The following is a 19,111-nucleotide window of genomic DNA, read 5'->3' on the forward strand; positions in this document are numbered from 1 at the left end:
GCTACATCCACACCATTCTGTTGTTGGGGTACATTCACACCATTCTGTTGTTGGGGTACAAAAACACCATTCTGTTGTTGGGGTACAACAACACCATTCTGTTGTTGGGGTACATCCACACCATTCTGTTGTCGGGGTACATCCACACCATTCTGTTGCTGGGGTACACCAACACCATTCTGTTGTTGGGGTACATCCACACCATTCTGTTGTTGGGGTACATCCACACCATTCTGTTGTTGGGGAACAACAACACCATTCTGTTGTTGGGGTACAACAAGACCATTCTGTTGTTGGGGTACATCCACACCATTCTGTTGTTGGGGTACATCCACACCATTCTGTTGTTGGGGTACATCCACACCATTGTGTTGTTGGGGTACATCCACACCATTCTGTTGTTGGGGTACAACAACACCATTCTGTTGTTGGGGTACATCCACACCATTCTGTTGTTGGGGCACAACAACACCATTCTTTTGTTGGGGTACATCCACACCATTCTGTTGTTGGAGTACATCCACACCATTCTGTTGTTGGGGTACAACAAAACCATTCTGTTGTTGGGGTACAACAACACCATTCTGTTGTTGGGGTACATCCACACCATTCTGTTGTTGGGGTACAGCAACACCATTCTGTTGTTGGGGTACAACAACACCATTCTGTTGTTGAGGTACAACAACACCATTCTGTTGTTGGGGTACATCCACAACATTCTGTTGTTGGGGTACATCCACACCATTCTGTTGTTGGGGTACATCCACACCATTCTGTTGTTGGGGTACTTCCACACCATTCTGTTGTTGGGGTACAAGAACACCATTCTGTTGTTGGGGTACAACAACACCATACTGTTGTTGGGGTACATCCACAGAATTATGTTGTTGGGGTACAACAACACCATTCTGTTGTTGCGGTACATCCACACCATTCTGTTGTTGGGGCACAACAACACCATTCTGTTGTTGGGGTACAACAACACCATTCTGTTGTTGGGGTACAACAACACCATTCCTTTGTTGGGGTACATCCACACCATTCTGTTGTTGGGGTACAACAACACCATTCTGTTGTTGGGGTACATCCACACCATTCTGTTGTTGGGGTACATCCACACCATTCTGTTGTTGGGGTACATCCACACCAATCCAACACAGAAAAGCTGCTTTTTAACATACTTCATAAAAACATTTTTGGAAGGAAAGCTATTTAACCCATAATGTAATTAATTATTGGTTATATTTCATAGAAATATTGGACAGTTTGAAATACTGTATGACCAACACCCAGGAAACTCAGATACTACAAACTATTTCCAAGCTATGTGTTGTTCAGTGTATTGATTTCATGTTTTGGTGTATACTATTGCGTCTGCATGAATGAGAATAATATTGCTTCAGACAAGGCGGCAAAAGGGGACATAGGTTTGTGTTCAGTGCACACACATCAGCTTGTGGTCTTGTTGCTATGGCAACACTTCCTGGCCATGTTTCTATGGCAAGACTTTCTGTGCAGTTAGGAAGTGGCAATCGGTGCCAAGCAAGTATGTTCAGATAAGAACACTACCGGAACCCTTCTTCAGTCATCTATCACTTGGAATCTTTCAATGAACTGAAGCAATAGGGCAATGTTCCTACTATTGGAATACGCAATATATGTGCAGTAAATTGGATTTATCAGTGTGTTTATGATTTATGATGTTTTTTTCTGTCTGTCTGTCTGTCTGTCTATCTGTCTGTCTGTCTCTGTCTGTCTGTCTGTCTGTCTGTCTGTCTGTCTGTCTCTCGCTCTCTTTGTCTGCCTGTCTCTGTCTATTTCTCTCTGTGTCTGTTTATCTCACAGTCTCAGCTCTAAGTCTGCTAAAGATCACAGGATTTATGCCCTCCCCAAAATGGTACATCATATATTAAATCGTTGTGTTTCTGATTGTTGTTTCCCTAATCCAAAGCAGATGTATTCACTGGTTTATGTCTGTGCTTACAGGGTCTGGCAGTATCTGATGGAGGTGAGCTGAAACATGGAGACATACAGAACAAGGCAAAAGTTTGGACACACTCTTCCATGTCATCCCTAGGAGGGTTGCGTCACTTGAGTGGGTTGAGTCACTGATGTTATCTTCCTGTCTGGTTTGGCGCACCCCTTTGGGTTGTGCCGTGGCGGAGATCTTTGCTATACTCAGCCTTGTCTCAGGATGGTAAGTTGGTGGTCGAAGGTATCCCTCTAGTGGTGTGGGGGCTGTGCTTTGGAAAAGTGGGCAGGGTTATATCCTGCCTGTTTGGCCCTGTCCGGGGGTATTGTTGGATGGAGCCACAGTGTCTCCCGACCCCTCCTGTCTCAGCCTCCAGTATTTATGCTGCAGTAGTTTATGTGTCGGGGGGCTAGGGTCAGTCTGTTATATCTGGAGTATTTCTCCTGTCTTATCCGGTGTCCTGTGTGAATTTAAGTATGCTCTCTCTAATTCTCTCTCTCTCTCTCTCTCTCTCTTTCTTTCTTTCTTTCTTTCTTTCTTTCTTTCTTTCTTTCTTTCTTTCTTTCTTTCTTTCTTTCTTTCTTTCTTTCTCTCTTTGTATCTCTCGGAGGACCTGAGCCCTAGGACCATGCCTCAGGACTACCTGGCCTGATGACTCCTTGCTGTCCCCAGTCCACCTGGCTGTGCTGCTGCTCCAGTTTCAGCTGTTCTGCCTGCGGCTATGGAACCCTGACCTGTTCACCAGACGTGCTACCTGTCCCAGACCTGCTGTTTTAAACTCTCTAGAGACAGCAGGAGCGGTAGAGATACTCTGAATGATCGGCTATGAAAAGCCAACTGACATTTTCTCCTGAGGTGCTGACCTGTGGCACCCTCGACAACCACTGTGATTATTATTTGACCCTGCTGATCATCTATGAACGTTTCCACATCTTGGCCATGTTCTGTTATAATCTCCACCTGGCACAGCCAGAAGAGGACTGGCCACCCCTCATAGCCTGGTTCCTCTCTAGGTTTCTTCCTAGGTTCTGGCCTTTCTAGGGAGTTTTTCCTAGCCACCGTACTTCTACACCTGCATTGCTTGCTGTTTGGGGTTTTAGGCTGTGTTTCTGTACAGCACTTTGAGACATCAGCTGATGTAAGAAGGGCTTTATAAATAAATTTGATTTGATAGATTTGACACACCTACACTTACATTGTAGAATAATAGTGAAGACAACAAAACTATGAAATAACACATTTTTATGTTAGATAGCCCTAACCAAATAGGGCTATCTTCTGGATACCACACCTACCTTTTCACAACACAACTGATTGGCTCAAACACATTAAGAAGGAAAGCAATTCCACAAATGTACTTTTAACAAAGCACACCTGCCTTTCTGGCTTTGAGATTCAGGGGTTACGACAATGACTTCCTCCTCGAAAGCTGACAGCTGTATGTGAGAGAAAGTCACTTGAAAGAGTTTCTCAGGACTTTTTCTCTTGTTACATTCATCTTTTAAATGTCCTATACATTTTCACAATTCTCCAATTTAGACAGTAATAACAATCAAGTTTTCTCTATTCAAAACCACACATTTCAAAGTGAAGCATACATTGTAGTTTCTGTATTACATCCAATACAGCCCTGTTGTTAATGTCTCCAGAGTTGAATGGGGTGTCAGGGGCGCAAGGGGCCAGTGTTGGCCTGTGTTCCAGCAGTAACTCCAATCTCCCCACAGTGCCCAGTGAGGAAGCCAGTGGTGTGGGAAAGTTGACCAGCTGGGCTGTCAGCTTCGAGAGGCTCCTGCAGTGTCCTATACTTCACGGTGAGGGCTCAAGCTGACCGTATACAATCTTTCAAGCTTATGTCGTGATGATCTGTTGTATACAGAGTTTTTGTGCTAGTCTGTTTATTGGTATTGTGTGTTTGTTTCAAGGAGGGCCCATTGTTTTGAAGCGATAAATGAAGTAATTTAGAACAATTACATTGTCAGCCCAACCGTTTAGTTTCCACCACTTTAGATGACAAATTGTTATCTGAAGTGATGGCTCCTATTTGAAAGCATTTTACTGACCAGGACACAAAACAAAGCTCCGCTACAAGGGTTGATTGTCAAATTGCCCAAGAAATTAGAATGAGAATGAGGCCCACGCATGAGTCACTTAAATAGTACGAACCATGTGGGTGTCCAATTTTCTCCTTTGGGCTGGAGGACTTATGGGAAAAGAGATGACATTCTCCAGTCTGGATTATGAGGCATGTGGAGAATAGAGGGATGTGTGTGTGCTTGACAGAAATATCAGTGTCAACAATATAAGTCAAATATAAAGTAGTGCTAAGGACTAATAATAGTTCTCATACAGCGTCAAATCAGGCTGATAATGTATTGTGGCTGCTGGCTAGAAATTGGTGACAGAAATGTTTTTCTGTTTAAACCGACAGGCTTTCCTGAAGTCGGAGGTCAGTGCTGAGAACATCTTATTTTGGAAGGCATGTGAGAAGTTCCCGACAGATCCTAGCCAATTAGAAAGAGAAGGTACTTCACAGATGAAAAGGGATTTGGAAAGTTTGATAGTCTAAGAGGGTCTATGAGTCAGGGACTGACCATGTTTCTGTCCTGTCCAGTTAAACCAGGAGGCTCGCTCCGTCTACAACACCTACCTCTCAGGCAGTGCTTCCCATCCCATCAACATTGATGACGCAGTCCGCATTGAGGAGCGGGACGTGAGAAACCCTCACTGTGACATGTATCACAAGACCCCAAAACAGGTACACCACATTATTATTTTATTTTATTATTTATTATTATAAAGTATATTAAAATACAATTCCATTTAGCAGATTATCTAAAGTGACTTACAGTGATGCGTGCATACAGTTTTTACATATGGGTGGCCCTGGGAAGCGAACCCACAATCCTGGTGTTGCAAGGGCCTTACTCTACCAACTGAGTCATTCAGGACACTATAATCTACTGTACCAAGGCTCACTAGAAAATCATGAAATATTCCTCTATTCCCCATACAGTAGCATGCCCATGTATTGCTGTGGGAAACACAGTCGTAGAAATAAGAAATGTCATGGAAAACTGAGTTTAGTAAAGATGGTTGTGCTGCCTGACTTTACGAGGCTTTTCCTCTGTCTCTTTCTCACTTCAGGCCTTCAAGCTGATGAAGTTTGACAGCTACACGCGCTTTGTTCGCTCCCAGCTCTACCAGAGCTGCATGTTGACCAATGTGGAGGGCAGGCCTCTACCTGAGCTGGGACCCTGCTCGAAGAGCACAGCGACCAGGAAAACTGCTGGGACTGACAGCGCCTCACTCAGTGACAGGCACAAGGCTGACCAGAAACCCCAAAAAGGTACTGTACAGTATTGTGAAGCTTGGCTATAATGTTCGTGCATAAACCAACTCATGACTGCGTATTGTTCTTAGAAACCAAAGGTCAAACCGGGAAAGTCTCTTCCTTTGGATGTGGACGAGGGAGCAGAGAAGAAGATGAAAGCTCTACAGAACAAGTTGACCAGAGACAAACTTCAGGAAAAGAGGTGCTCGTGGGGAGGTACAGTATAATACAATGGGGATAGCATTGGTTCAGAGTTTATGGTACAGTATATGACGTTTCTGGTACGGTGACCTACTTACTGTACATTATTTGAAAAAAGGGTTATTCGGCTGTCCCCACAGGATAACTCTTTTTGGTTCTAGTTAGAGCCCTTTTTGGTTCCAGGTAGAACCCTCTGTGGAAAGGGTTCTACATGGAATCCAAAAGTGTTTGACCTGGAACCAAAAAGGGTTCTTCAAAGGGTTCTCCTATGGGGACAGCTGAAAAAACCCTTTTAGCTTTCAAATAGCTCCTTTTTTTCTAAGAGTGTACCTGCAGCTGAATATAATGCACCCCATTCCCTTAGAAGAGCTTGCTGACCATGCTGCAGTCTTACAGAGCAATGCCGGGGTCTCTCCTCAATGCAGTAGAGGTAAGCACACCACACACCAAGCTCTAACTATATTATAAAATATGTTCCGACAACATTTCCCTTTGAATTAACTTGTGACTTTTGCCCCCTTTCCCCACAGCAGTTGGAGAGAGAGCGTTGGCGTGCGGGCCAGGCTGAGAACTGCTGTGTGTTCCTACCTGACGGTACTGCCTCCCTGGCTCCAGCCCGTGCTGGACATTCCATCCACACCATGCTGACTGGGTTCTATGAGAAGAAAGGCTTCCCCCTCTTGGATGTCATCATCTACCTGCAGGGCAAGGACAAGTTGAGCCTCAGTCAGAGTTGGCTCCTACATGCAGGGCAGAGGCCAACTGTGTAATAAGCATGTACCTCCCAAGCAGAATTGTTTTATATTTTATTTAACCTTTATTTAACTGGCAAGTCAGTTAAGAACAAATTCTTATTTACAATGACGGCCTAAGAATCAGAATCACGTTTATTGCCCTAAAAGAGGAAAATCTTGGCGTAGCTCACACATTACATACACATGACACACACATGAACGCTACATGGAATTGTTCACAATAGCTCCTGGAATGAAACGATTGGTTTAACCCAAAATGGTGTCTATCTGTCACTTAGCAACATCCTAGGTGGAAAAGAGTTTCTATTGTTGATGTACCTGTCCTGTTTGTTCTCTCTCTGTTCTCTGGTCCCTCCACAGAAACCCCTCTCTCTGGACCAGGACAGCTCAGCTCTGAAGGAAAAGCAGGATTTTCTGGAGCTCAGCGCGTCTTTCGCATGGGTGACCACATCCTGATATTCCATGACTTTTATTTATCCTTGAAAAGGAAAAGGCTCCATGCTTGCTCAACATTAAAAAACGTGTCACTATTAAAAGCTGGACATTTTGGGCCTTCATCAATGGCCTTCATCAATTAGAAAAATGACACAGAGGGAGTATATAGCTCATAAGGCATGTCATGGGGAAGACAATTTTATTATCCTGTAATTAAATAAATAATACAGCCAGACAAAAAGTATTTCTCAGGGTGGAGATAGTGTCCACAGGGAAGACAGTGGGTGTTGTGATGACTTCCAATGGAACTCTACAGGAAGCAATGACCCCGGTGCTCGTGAAAGCAACATCTGCTACCACAGGACGTCATAGTCACCATGGTAAGTCATTCTGGGGGACTGTGACGTTGTATAACCTGTTTACCCTCTGATGCTTTCTCTCCATGCTACGTTTTATTTCAGAGTAGGAGCATAGAGTCACTGAGCATGAGCACGGCCTTAACCTCACTGGACTGAGTAAAAGGCTGCAAAATTGTGTTTTTTTGTGTGTATTTATTTTTAGGAGAGAGACTTAGACAGTGAGATTGCCTGTGCTCAAAAGTAACACTAACGCTGAATCAACCAAGCTTATGCATTTATTTCCCAAAGGAGTTTGTGCAATATTTTGCAATACACTTTTTCCTATTATGCCAAAACACTATGATTTCCCATGACAATTTTCTGTAAGGCTTGATCCTTTACGGTGCTCAATCAGCTAGTGTTTTGTTGTGGTAATGGGTTCTTCGTGGTAGTTAGCTGTGAGTCTTTATGGGTGAATCTGTAAGAGCTTTGCTCAATATTTGCACATTATTCTTTAAAAAAATGAGTCAAGCTTTGTCAAGTTGGTTGTTGATCATTGCTAGACAGCCATAGATTTTCAAGCTGATTTAAGCCAAAACTGTAAATATACCACTCAAGAACATTCAATGTCATCTCAGTAAGCAACTGCAGTATATATTTGGTTTTTCATTTAGGTTATTGTCCTGCTGAAAGGTGAATCTGTCTTCCAGTGTCTGTTGGAAAGCAGACTGAACCAGGTTTTCCTCTAGGATTTTGTCTGTGCTTAACTCTAATCCATTCATTTTTTTTCATAAAAAACTCCATCGCTTGTTATTCAGGACACAAAGTTAATTTCTTTCCCCATTTTATGCAGTTTTACTTGAGTACCTTCTTGCAAACAGGATGCAATTTGTGGGATATTTGTATTCTGTTCAGGCTCCCTTCTTTTCACTCTTTCGTTTAGGTTAGTGTTGTAAAGTAACTACAATATTGTTGATCCATCCTCAGTCTTCTCCTATCACAGCCATTCAACTCTGTAACTGTTTTAATGTCACCATTGACCTCTTGGTGAAATCCCTGAGTGGTTTCTTTCCTCTCCGGAAACTTACAGTATTTAGGAAGGACTCATGTATCTTTGTAGTGACTGGGTGTATTGATACACCATCCAAAGTGTAATTTACTTCACCTCAAAGGGATATTCATATATATATATATATATTTTTTTTACAATCGGTGCCCTTCTTTGCGAGGCATTGGAAAACCTCCCTGGTGTTTGTGGTTGAATATGTGTTTGAAATTCACTACTCGACTAATGGACCTTATCGATAATTGTATGTGTGTGGTACAGAGATGAGGTAGTCATTAAAAAAAATCATGTTAAACACTATTGTTGCACAGAGAGTCCAACGTATTATGTGACTTGTTAAGCTATTCTTTACTGCAGGACTTATTTAGGCTTGCCATAACAATGGGCTTAAATACTGCTTGACTCAAGACATTTTAGCTTTACATGTTTTATTAATTAGTAAGCATTTCTATAAACATACAGTACCAGTCAAAAGTTTGGACACACACTCATTCAAGGGTTTTACTTTATTTTTTTTACTATTTCTACATTGTTGAATAATAGTGAAGACGTCAAAATTATGAAAATAACCAAACAAGTGTTAAACAAATCAAAATATATTTTATATTTGAGATTCTTCAAAGTAGCCACCCTTGATAGTAGCTTTGCACAAACTTTGTATTCTCTCAACCAGCTTTATGAGGTAGTCACCTGAAATGCATTTCAATTAACAGGTGTGCCTTGTTAAAAGCTAACTTATGGAATTTATTTCCTTCTTAATGCGTTTGAGTCAATCAGTTGTGTTGTGACAAGGTAGGGGTTGTACACAGAAGATAGCCCTATTTGGTAAAAGAACAAGTCCATATTATGGCAGGAACAGCTCAACTAATCATGGAGAAATGACAGTCCATCATTACTTTAAGGCATGAAGGTCAGTCAATATGGAACATTTCAAGAACTTGGAGCGTTTCGTCAAGTGCAGTTGCAAAAACCATGAATGATGAAACTGTCTCTCATGAGGATCGCCACAGGATTGGAAGACCCAGAGTTCAAATCAAATCAAATGTTATTTGTCACATGCGCCAAATACAACAGACTTTCCATGAAATGCTTACTTACAAGCCCTTAACCAACAGTGTGTCACACCCTGGCCTTAGTTATCTTTGTTTTCTTTATTCATTTGGTTAGGTCAGGGTGTGACATTTGGGATTTATGTGTTTGGTCTGGTCTAGGGGTTTTGTATGTTTATGGGGTGTTTTCTAGTCTAGGTGTTTAGGTCTAGCTGTTTTCTAGTCTATGGTTGCCTAGATTGGTTCTCAATTAGAGGCAGGTATTTATCGTTGTCTCTGATTGGTAACCATATTTAGGCAGCCATGTTCTTTGGGTATTTTGTGGGTGATTGTTTCCCGTGTCTGTTTGTGCGTCGCGGGACTGTTTCGTTGCCAGTTCACGTTGTTATTTTGTATTAGTGTTCATGTTCAGTTTTCCCTATTAAAACATGGACACCTACCACGCTGCATATTGGTCCGATCCTTGTTTCACCTCTTCAGAGGAAGAGACTGCAAACTCTCCTTCCAGACTCATATCAAACATCTCCAATCGAAAATCAAATCAAGAATCGGCTTTCTATTCCGCAACAAAGCCTCCTTCACTCACGCCGCCAAACTTACCCTAGTAAAACTGACTATCCTACCGATCCTCGACTTCGGCGATGTCATCTACAAAATTGCTTCCAACACTCTACTCAGCAAACTGGATGCAGTTTATCACAGTGCCATCCGTTTTGTCACTAAATCACCTTATACCACCCACCACTGCAACTTGTATGCTCTAGTCGGCTGGCCCTCGCTACATATTCGTCGCCAGACCCACTGGCTCCAGGTCATCTACAAGTCCATGCTAGGTAAAGCTCCGCCTTATCTCAGTTCACTGGTCACGATGGCAACACCCATCCGTAGCACGCGCTCCAGCAGGTGTGTCTCACTGATCATCCCTAAAGCCAACACCTCATTTGGCCGCCTTTCGTTCCAGTTCTCTGCTGCCTGTGACTGGAACGAATTGCAAAAATCGCTGAAGTTGGAGACTTTTATCTCCCTCACCAACTTCAAACATCTGCTATCTGAGCAGTTAACCGATCGCTGCAGCTGTACATAGTCTATCGGTAAATAGCCCACCCATTTTTACCTACCTCATCCCCATACTGTTTTTATTTATTTACTTTTCTGCTCTTTTGCACACCAATATCTCTACCTGTACATGACCATCTGATCATTTATCACTCCAGTGTTATTAACCTGCAAAATTGTAATTATTCGCCTACCTCCTCATGCCTTTTGCACACAATGTGTATAGACTTTTTTTTTTTTTTTCTTTTTTTTCTACTGTGTTATTGTCTTGTTAATTGTTTACTTACTCCATGTGTAACTTTGTGTTGTCTGTTCACACTGCTATGCTTTATCTTGGCCAGGTCGCAGTTGCAAATGAGAACTTGTTCTCAACTAGCCTACCTGGTTAAATAAAGGTGTTCTCAACTAGCCTACCTGGTTAAATTAAGGTGTTCTCAACTAGCCTACCTGGTTAAATAAAGGTGAAATAAAAAATAAATAAAAAATTAAAAAAAAAAGAGTAGGAAATCTGCCGTGACACAGTGCAGTTCAAGAAGAGTTAAGAAAATATTTACCAAGTAGACTAAAATAAAAAGTAATAATAAAAAAGTAACACAATAAGAATAACAATAATGAGGTTATCTACAGGGGGTACCGGTACCAAGTCAGTGTTCGGGGGTACAGGTTAGTTGAGGTAATTTGTACATGTGGGTGGGGGTGAGGTGACGATGCATAGATAATAAACAGCGAGTAGCAGTAGCAGCAATGTACAGGCGGGGAGGGGGATTGTCCGGTGGCGATTTTATTAATTGTTCAGCAGTCTTATGGCTTGGGGGTAGAAGCTGTTAAGGAGCCTCTTGGTCTTAGCCCTGGTGCTCCGGTACCGCCTGCCTTGGGGTAGCAGAGAAAACAGTCTATAACTTGGGTGACTGGAGTCTGACAATTTTATGGGCTTTCCTCTGACACCGACTATTATATAGGTCCTGGATGGCAGGAAGCTTGGCCCCAGTGATGTACTGCGCCGTTCGCATTACCCTCTGTAGCGCCTTGCGGTCAGATGCCGAGCAGTTGCCATACCAGGCAGTGATGCAACCGGTCAGGATGCTCTCGATGGTGCAGCTGTAGAACCTTTTGAGGATCTGGGGACCCATGCCAAATCTTTTCAGTCTCCTGAGGGGAAAAGGTTTTGTAGTGCTCTCTTTACGAATGTCTTTGTGTGTTTGGACCATGATAGTTCGTTGGTGATGTGGACACTAAGGAACTTGACACTAGCGAACCGCTTCACTGTCGATGTTAATGGGGGCCCGTTCAGCCCGCCTTTTCCTGTAGTCCAAGATCAGCTCCTTAGTCTTGCTCACATTGAGGGAGAGATTGTTGACCTGGTACCACACTGCCAGTTGTCTGATCTCCTCCCTATAGGCTGTCTCATTGTTGTCAGTGACCAGGCCTACCACTGTTGTGTCATCAGCAAACTTAATGATGGTGTTGGAGTCGTGTTTGGACATGCAGTCATGGGTGAACAGGGAACACAGTGGGGGACTAAGTCCACACCAATGAGGGGCCCCAGTGTTAAGGATCAGCGTGCAGATGTGTTGTTGCCTACTCTTACCACCTGGGGGCAGCCCGTCAGGAAGTCCATGATCCAGTTGCAGAGGGAGGTGTTTAGTCCCAGAGTCCTTAGCTTAGTGATGAGCTTTGTGGGCGCAATTGTGTTGAACGCTGGAGCTGTAGACAATGAACAGCATTCTCACATAGGTGTTCCTTTTTTCCAGGTGAGAAAGGGCAGTGTGGTGTGTGATTGAGACAGCGTCATCTGTGGATCTGTTGGGGCGGTATGCAAATTGGAGTGGGTCTACGGTGTCCGGGAGGATGCTGTTGATGTGAGCCATGACCAGCCGTTCAAAGCACTTCATGGCTACTGACGCGAGTCCCACGGGGCGGTAATCATTTAGGCAGGTTATCTTCGCTTCCTTGGGCATGGGGACAATGGTGTTCCTCTTGAAACATGTAGGTATAGGAGTCTCGGTCAGGGAGAGGTTGAAAATGTCAGTGAAGACACTTGCCAGTTGGTTTTAGTACACGTCCTGGTAGTCCGTCTGGCCCAGCTGTTGAGTCTGCCGATAAGAATGTGGTGATTGACATTGTCGAAAGCCTTGGCCAGGTCGATGAATACGGCTGCACAGTAATGTCTCTTATCGATGGCAGTTATGATATCGTTTTGGACCTTTAGCGTGGCTGAGGTGCACCCATGACCAGCTCTGAAACCAGATTGCATAGCGTAGAAGGTACGGTGGGATTCGAAATGGTCGGTAATCTGTTTGTTAACTTGGCTTTCAAAGACCTTAGAAAGGCAGAGTAGGATAGATATAGGTCTGAAACATAAGATGTTGGTAGGGTGATCTTAATCGTAGGTCATCAATTTTATTATCCAATGATTGCACGTTACCAAGAAGAACGGATGGCAGTGGGAGTTTACTCGCTCGCCTACGGATTTTCAGAAGGATGCCTGATCTGCAGCCCATTTTCCTGCGTCTTTTCTTCACACAAAAGGTGGGGATCTGGGCCTGTTCCAGTGAAAGCAGGATATCCTTCTCGTCGGACTCGTTAAAGGAAACATTTTTTTTCCAGTCCGCGGTGAGTAATCGCTGTTCTGATGTCCAGAATTATTTTCGGTCATAAGCGACGGTAGCAGCAACATTATGTACACAATAAGTTACACAAAATGCAAAAAAAATAAAATAAATTGCACAATTGATTGGGAGAACGTAAAATGTCTGTCACGGTCGTCATATGGAGGAGACCAAGGCGTCGCGTTGTAAGCGTACATACTTCTTTATTAAAGAACGAACACTGAACAAAACTAACAAAAAAACAAACAAACCGAGAAGCAAATATGAGTAGTGCAGACTGGCAACTGAACATAGAATAAGAACCCACAAAATACCCAAGGAATATGGCTACCTAAATATGGTCCCCAATCGGAGACAACGATAAACAGCTGCCTCTGATTGAAAACCAATCTAGGCAACCATAGACATATAAACACCTAGACTTACAAAAACCTCTAGACATACAAAAACTCCTAGACAATACAAAAACTAAACAAACCACCCTCGTCACACCTTGACCTCACCAAAAATAATAAAGAAAACAAAGATAACTAAGGTCAGGGCGTGACAACGTCAGCCATCTTCTTCGGCGCCAGCAGAGTTACCTCTGCTGCAGAGGATAAGTTCATTAGAGTTAACTGCACCAGACTGCACCCAAAATAAATGCTTCACAGAGTTCAAGTATCAACGTTCAGAGGAGACTGTGTGATTCAGGCCTTCATGGTCGAATTGCTGCATAGAAACACGAGCAATGAACATAAGACCAGTGGAAATCTGTTCTTTGGTCTGATGAGTCCAAATTGGAGATTTTTAGTTCCAGCCGCCGCATCTTTGTGAGACGCAGAGTATGTGAACGGATGATCATGTGTGGTTCCCACCATGAAACATGGAGGAAGAGGTGTGATGGTGTGGCGGTGCTTTGCTGGTGACACTGTCAGTGATTTATTTAGAATTCAAGGAACACTTCATTTGCATGGCTACCACAGCATTCTGCAGCGATACGTCCTCCCATCTGGTTTGCGCTTATCATTTGTTTTTCAACAGGACCCAACACACATCCAGGCTGTGTAAGGGCTATTTGACCAAGAAGGAGAGTGATGGAGTGCTGCATCAGATATCCTGGCCTCCACAATCACCCGACTTCAACCCAATTGAGATGGTATGGGATGAGTTGGACCGCAGAGTGAAGGAAAAGCAGCCAACAAGTGCTTAGCATATGTGGGAACTCCTTCAAGACTGTTGGAAAAGTATTCCAGGTGAAGCTGGTTGAGAGAATGCCAAGAGTGTGCAAAGCTGTCATCAAGGCAATAAGCTGGCTACTTTGACGAATCACATTTGCTTAACAGTTTTTTGGTTACTACATGATTCCATATGTGTTATTTCATAGTTTTGATGTCTTCACTATTGTTCTCCAATGTAGAAAATAGTCCAAATAAAGAAAAACCAGTGAATGAGTAAGGTGTGTCCAAACTTTTGACTGGTACTGTAATTCCACTTTGACATTATGGGGTGTTGTGTGTTGATCAATGACACGACATCTCAATTTAATACATTTTAAATTCAGGCAGTAACACAACAAGATGTGGAAACGGGAAAGGGGTATGAATACTTTCTGAAGGCACTGTAATTACCTAGCAAACACACTGTCACTAATTGTCATGTTTGGCTTGACACTGACAACAATGGAGCTGGCAAGAGCACAAACATATCCGGAACAAAGCTAGTAATTACCATTTTACCATGTGATTTCAATGTAAACACCAGATAAATAGCCAACTTTAAAATGTAATTCTCTTATAAGTGAAATATATTTTCTCAGAAGTAAAATACATCTTCTGATGAAGATTCTACATCTAGTACTGTAGATGTCATTGTACTTGTTTCATGTACACTCTCATGTACACTCTCTTTATCTTCTGCTCATGTGCATCAGTGAGCAAAACAGTGTTTCCTCCTGAGCAAATGTCTCGTCACATTTATGTTGTTGTGGACTGTGCAACCCCTCCCCAGTGTAGCTCTTCCATCACTTTGCATCTACTGAACTGACTGTATCACAACCATTACTGACCAAGGAATTAATTTATAATGTATAACAAATAGAGAATAATGCTTTTGACAATTTCTCTTTTAGTTTTAAAGAGCAGGAACTTCTCTAGTTTGTTTATGTTGAAGTCCATCAACACATTTCGCTGTGCTGTTCTTATATTTAGTCTAAACCTCTAAATTGTTCTGTATAGTTTCATTGTTGAGTTTGAGAATATTTGATCATAATAGTCCTCCCAGGTACCAAGCAGAGCAGCGGCACAAGGGTGAGTGGTACTGGAGCACTGCTCTGTCTGTCTGCTTGGTCTGTCTGTCTGTCTGTCTGTCTACTCTGTCTGACGGTCTGTCTACTTGGTCTGTCTGTCTGTCTGTCTGTCTGTCTGTCTGTCTGTCTGTCTGTCTGTCTGTCTACTCCGTCTACTTGGGTTGTCTGTCTGTCTGTCTGTCTACTCTGTCTGACTGTCTGTCTACTCTGTCTGTCTGTCTGTTTACTTGGTCTGTCTGTCTGTCTACTTGGTCTGTCTGTCTGTCTGTCTGTCTGTCTGTCTGCTTGGTCTGACTGTCTGTCTGTCTGCTTGGTCTGCCTGTCTGCCTGTCTGCTTGGTCTGCTTGGTCTGCTTGGTCTGACTGTCTGATTGTATGTCTGTCTGCTTGGTCTGCTTGGTATGACTGTCTGATTGTATGTCTGTCTGCTTGGTCTGCTTGGTATGACTGTCTGATTGTATGTCTGTCTGCTTGGTCTGCTTGGTATGACTGTCTGACTGTATGTCTGTCTGCTTGGTCTGACTGTCTGATTGTATGTCTGTCTGCTTGGTCTGCTTGGTATGACTGTCTGATTGTATGCCTGTCTGCTTGGTCTGCTTGGTCTGACTGTGTGTTGTTTAGATGAGAAGATCAGCTGTTGTAGAGGTGGACACTAGCTCCCTCTGTAGTGTTGGTATAGTCCCCACCAACGCCAGGCTGAGAAACCCTGCTGTTAGAAAAACCTATAACATGGATGGTAAGGTAGTGGTTTGGGAACCTACTGGACATTAGTGCTATGATCAGCTGGTATCTAGCAATTAGTTTATGGCATGAGCCTAACATTATTTTATTTTATTGTTGTACCTTTATTCAACCAGGTTAGTCTTTTTGAGATACTTTTACATCTGTCTAAAGAAAGGTTCAAACTTGTTGGGGATGGGGGGCAGTATTTTCACTTTGGATGAATTGCGTGCCCATAGTGAACTGCATCCTACTCTGTCCTAGATTGCTAATATATGCATATTAGTATTACTATTGGATAGAAAACACTCTGAAGTCTCTAAAACTGTTTGAATTATGTCTGTGAGTATAACAGAACTCATAGGGCAGGCAATCTTCCAAACAGGAAGTGAAATTCTGAATGTGGGTCAAATTTGACGTCTTCGCCCCTTCCCTTCCAAATAAGATATGGATATGTTAGCACTTCCTACGCCTTCCACTAGATGTCCTCATTCAGTAGAACGTGGAATGGAGCCTCTGGTGTGAACTTTGACCGAATGGGAGGGGAAATAGTCACTGTCTTGGCAGAATGCAATTTCCCTGTGACGCATTTGTCTGTTGATGTCACCATCGTTCCATTTGGCTGCAAATGAAAACGTATGATCCGGTTGGAACGTTATTGGATATATATGAAAATAACATCCTGAAGATTGATTCTCTACTTAGTTTGACCAGTTTATTCGACCTGGAATATATCTTTTTGAAGTTTTCGTCCGAGTTCTCCTTGACCAGCGTCAGCTTTTGGGCACGTGAGCTGAAAGTGCTAGCAAATGCAGCTAATTGGACACTAGTATTGGACATTAAGGAACAAAACAACAATTTATTGTGGAACTAGGACAATGCACTGCATTCTGATGAAAGATCATCAAAGGTAAGGAAATATTTATGATGTAATTTCGTATTTCTGTTGACTCCAACATGGCAGATAAATATATTTACGTCTGAGCGCTGTCTCAGATTATTGCATGGTAGGCTTTCTTCGTAACGTTTAAAAAAAATCTGACACAGCGGTTGCATTAAGAACCAGTGCATCTTTAATTATATGTAGAACATGTATCTTTCGTCAAAGTTTATGATGAGTATTTCTGTTATCTGGCGTAGCTTTCTATAATTCCTCCGGATATTTTGGAGGATTTCTGAACATGGCGTCAATGTAAACCAATATTTGTGGATATAAATATGCATATTATCGAACAAAACATAAATGTATTGTGTAACATGTCATATGAGTGTCATCTGATGAAGATTATCAAAAGGTTAGTGATTCATTTTTATCTCTAATTCGGCTTTTGTGACTATATCTTTGGCTGGAAAAAATGGCTGTGTTTTTCTTTTGATTTGGTGGTGGTCTAACATAAATATATGTTGTGTTTTCGCTGTAAAACATTTTAAAAATCGGACATGATGGGTAGATTAACAAGATGTTTATCTTTCAGTTGCTGTATTGGACTTGTTAATGTGGGAAAGTTAAATATTTCGAAATAATATTTTTGAATTCCCCGCACCACCTTTTCAGCTGAATGGAGGGGGGGGGGGGGGGGGGGTTCCCCTCGGGGAACGCCTTGCAATAACAGATATTAATAAAAAAATCGATAAAATAAAATGTTAACAAGAATTGTCTGTTGTCTGTATTTCTGATGGAGCTTCTATCCAGAGCCCTGTGCTGCCCTGTGGACAACCAGAGAGGGCTTCTGAAGAAGGAGAAGCTCAGCTGAGCTGCTCAGTTCCTATAGCTCCCCTTGGAGGATGCACACATGAGGAGGACCAGGAGAAGTAACATTGGAGGAGAGCAGGAAGAAGGATACTGGCGGAACTACAGGGTCAGGATTGATTTAGGCTCACTGAGACAGAGCTGGAGCTGGAGACAGATTGGAGCCAGATTTGGAGCCAGATTTCAGACCCTGACCCTGACCCTGGCAGGGAAACTGTGGTGTGAGGGAGGGAGGGGAGACATGCTGTCGATAAACAGGTTTTGAATTAGCCTGTGTACCAGTCTGTTTAGCAATGACACAGACTACAAGGAATGGAATGTTCACTAAACAGGCTGGTACTCAGGCTAGTGGAATGTTAGCTAAACAGGCTGGTATCCAGGCTAGTGGAATGTTAGCTAAACAGGCTGGTACTCAGGCTAGTGGAATGTTAGCTAAACAGGCTGGTACCCAGGCTAGTGGAATGTTAGCTAAACAGGCTCGTACTCAGGCTAGTGGAATGTTAGCTAAACAGGCTGGTACCCAGGCTAGTGGAATGTTAGCTAAACAGGCTGGTATCCAGGCTGGTGGAATGTTAGCTAAACAGGCTGGTACCCAGGCTAGTGGAATGTTAGCTAAACAGGCTGGTACACAGGCTAGTTATGAATTTATTCAGCTGATTTACAGTGCAGTGCCTTCTACTGCCCCATGATATTTACCGGATGTATACTAATATACTTAAATGCAAAATATGAACAGTTACATTTTGTGCTGCTGTTCTGCTGTTTATTTTGTGGGGGAAAATAAATGCATGCATTGATGACCTACAGTGTAAAGTGTAAATACAATTATATTGTGATTGGAATACAATGTTTGCCACAACAATGTAATCTCTGACAATGTCATCTCTGACAGTGTAATCTCTGGAATGAATTACTCTCTCGCTGGGTGAAGAGATACTGTGGAGTATTAAATGGATGATGATAGCCTCCGTATTTGGTAGCCTTTTATCTTCAGTCTCCTTTGTTGGGTTGTTAGTATTCACTCCATACGCCTTCAAATAAAAAAGGAGGATGACCATAATGCTTTCGTGATAAGGAGAAGAGAGAGAACAGAAAGGGAGGGGAAAGACCTCAGTGGTGAGTGTGGGGGTGTGGGGGGTGGGTGGAGATAATGGAGGATTAATGACGTAGTTTCTAGCCTTTCGAGCTTGAGCTGGAACTGCTGTTCACCCAATTGAATACCCCCCTATCTCTGTGCCTCTGCCGCTCTCTCTTAATTAAATTCAAGGGCTTTATTGGCATGGGAAACATATGTTAACACTGCCAAAGCAAGTGAAGTAGATAATAAACAAAGGTGAAATAAACAATAAAAATTAACAGTGAACGTTACTCTGTCTCTCTCTCTCTCTCAATTCAATTCAATGGCGTTATTGGCATGGAAAACATATGTTAACATTGCCACAGCAAGTGATGTAGATAATAAACGAAAGTGAAATAAACAATAACAATTATTTATTTATTTCTCTCTCTCTCTCTCTCTCTCTCTCTCTCTCTCTCCTGTCTC

The 19,111-nt window shown here is 42.6% G+C and overlaps 1 protein-coding gene, 1 long non-coding RNA gene and 1 pseudogene across 3 annotated transcripts in view; all 3 read left to right on the forward strand.

The window, feature by feature from the left end:
* Positions 1 to 2,618, forward strand: part of LOC149970343 (uncharacterized) — a 77,474-nt gene extending 74,856 nt beyond the window's left edge. Inside the window, exon 3 of the long non-coding RNA XR_016493196.1 lies at positions 2,583 to 2,618. This is a non-coding gene — a long non-coding RNA (uncharacterized LOC149970343). The remainder of the gene's footprint in view (positions 1 to 2,582) is intronic.
* A 906-nt stretch (positions 2,619 to 3,524) lies between these two features.
* LOC149970344 (regulator of G protein signaling 14-like) lies at positions 3,525 to 5,024 on the forward strand (annotated as a pseudogene). Its single transcript, XR_016493132.1, has 4 exons — positions 3,525 to 3,783; positions 4,401 to 4,494; positions 4,584 to 4,727; positions 5,019 to 5,024. The product of XR_016493132.1 is annotated as a regulator of G protein signaling 14-like (transcript).
* A 92-nt stretch (positions 5,025 to 5,116) lies between these two features.
* Positions 5,117 to 7,228, forward strand: LOC110509384 (uncharacterized). Its single transcript, XM_090226500.1, has 4 exons — positions 5,117 to 5,318; positions 5,393 to 5,519; positions 5,869 to 5,934; positions 6,035 to 7,228. The coding sequence occupies exons 1-4, from the start codon at positions 5,193 to 5,195 to the stop codon at positions 6,070 to 6,072; spliced, it is 357 nt and encodes a 118-aa protein (XP_090082626.1). The 5' UTR covers positions 5,117 to 5,192; the 3' UTR covers positions 6,073 to 7,228.
* The last annotated feature ends 11,883 nt before the right edge of the window (positions 7,229 to 19,111 follow it).

This window comes from Oncorhynchus mykiss, chromosome 29, assembly GCF_057628025.1.
Source record: "Oncorhynchus mykiss isolate SJ-2025 chromosome 29, ASM5762802v1, whole genome shotgun sequence".
NCBI lineage: Eukaryota > Metazoa > Chordata > Actinopteri > Salmoniformes > Salmonidae > Oncorhynchus > Oncorhynchus mykiss.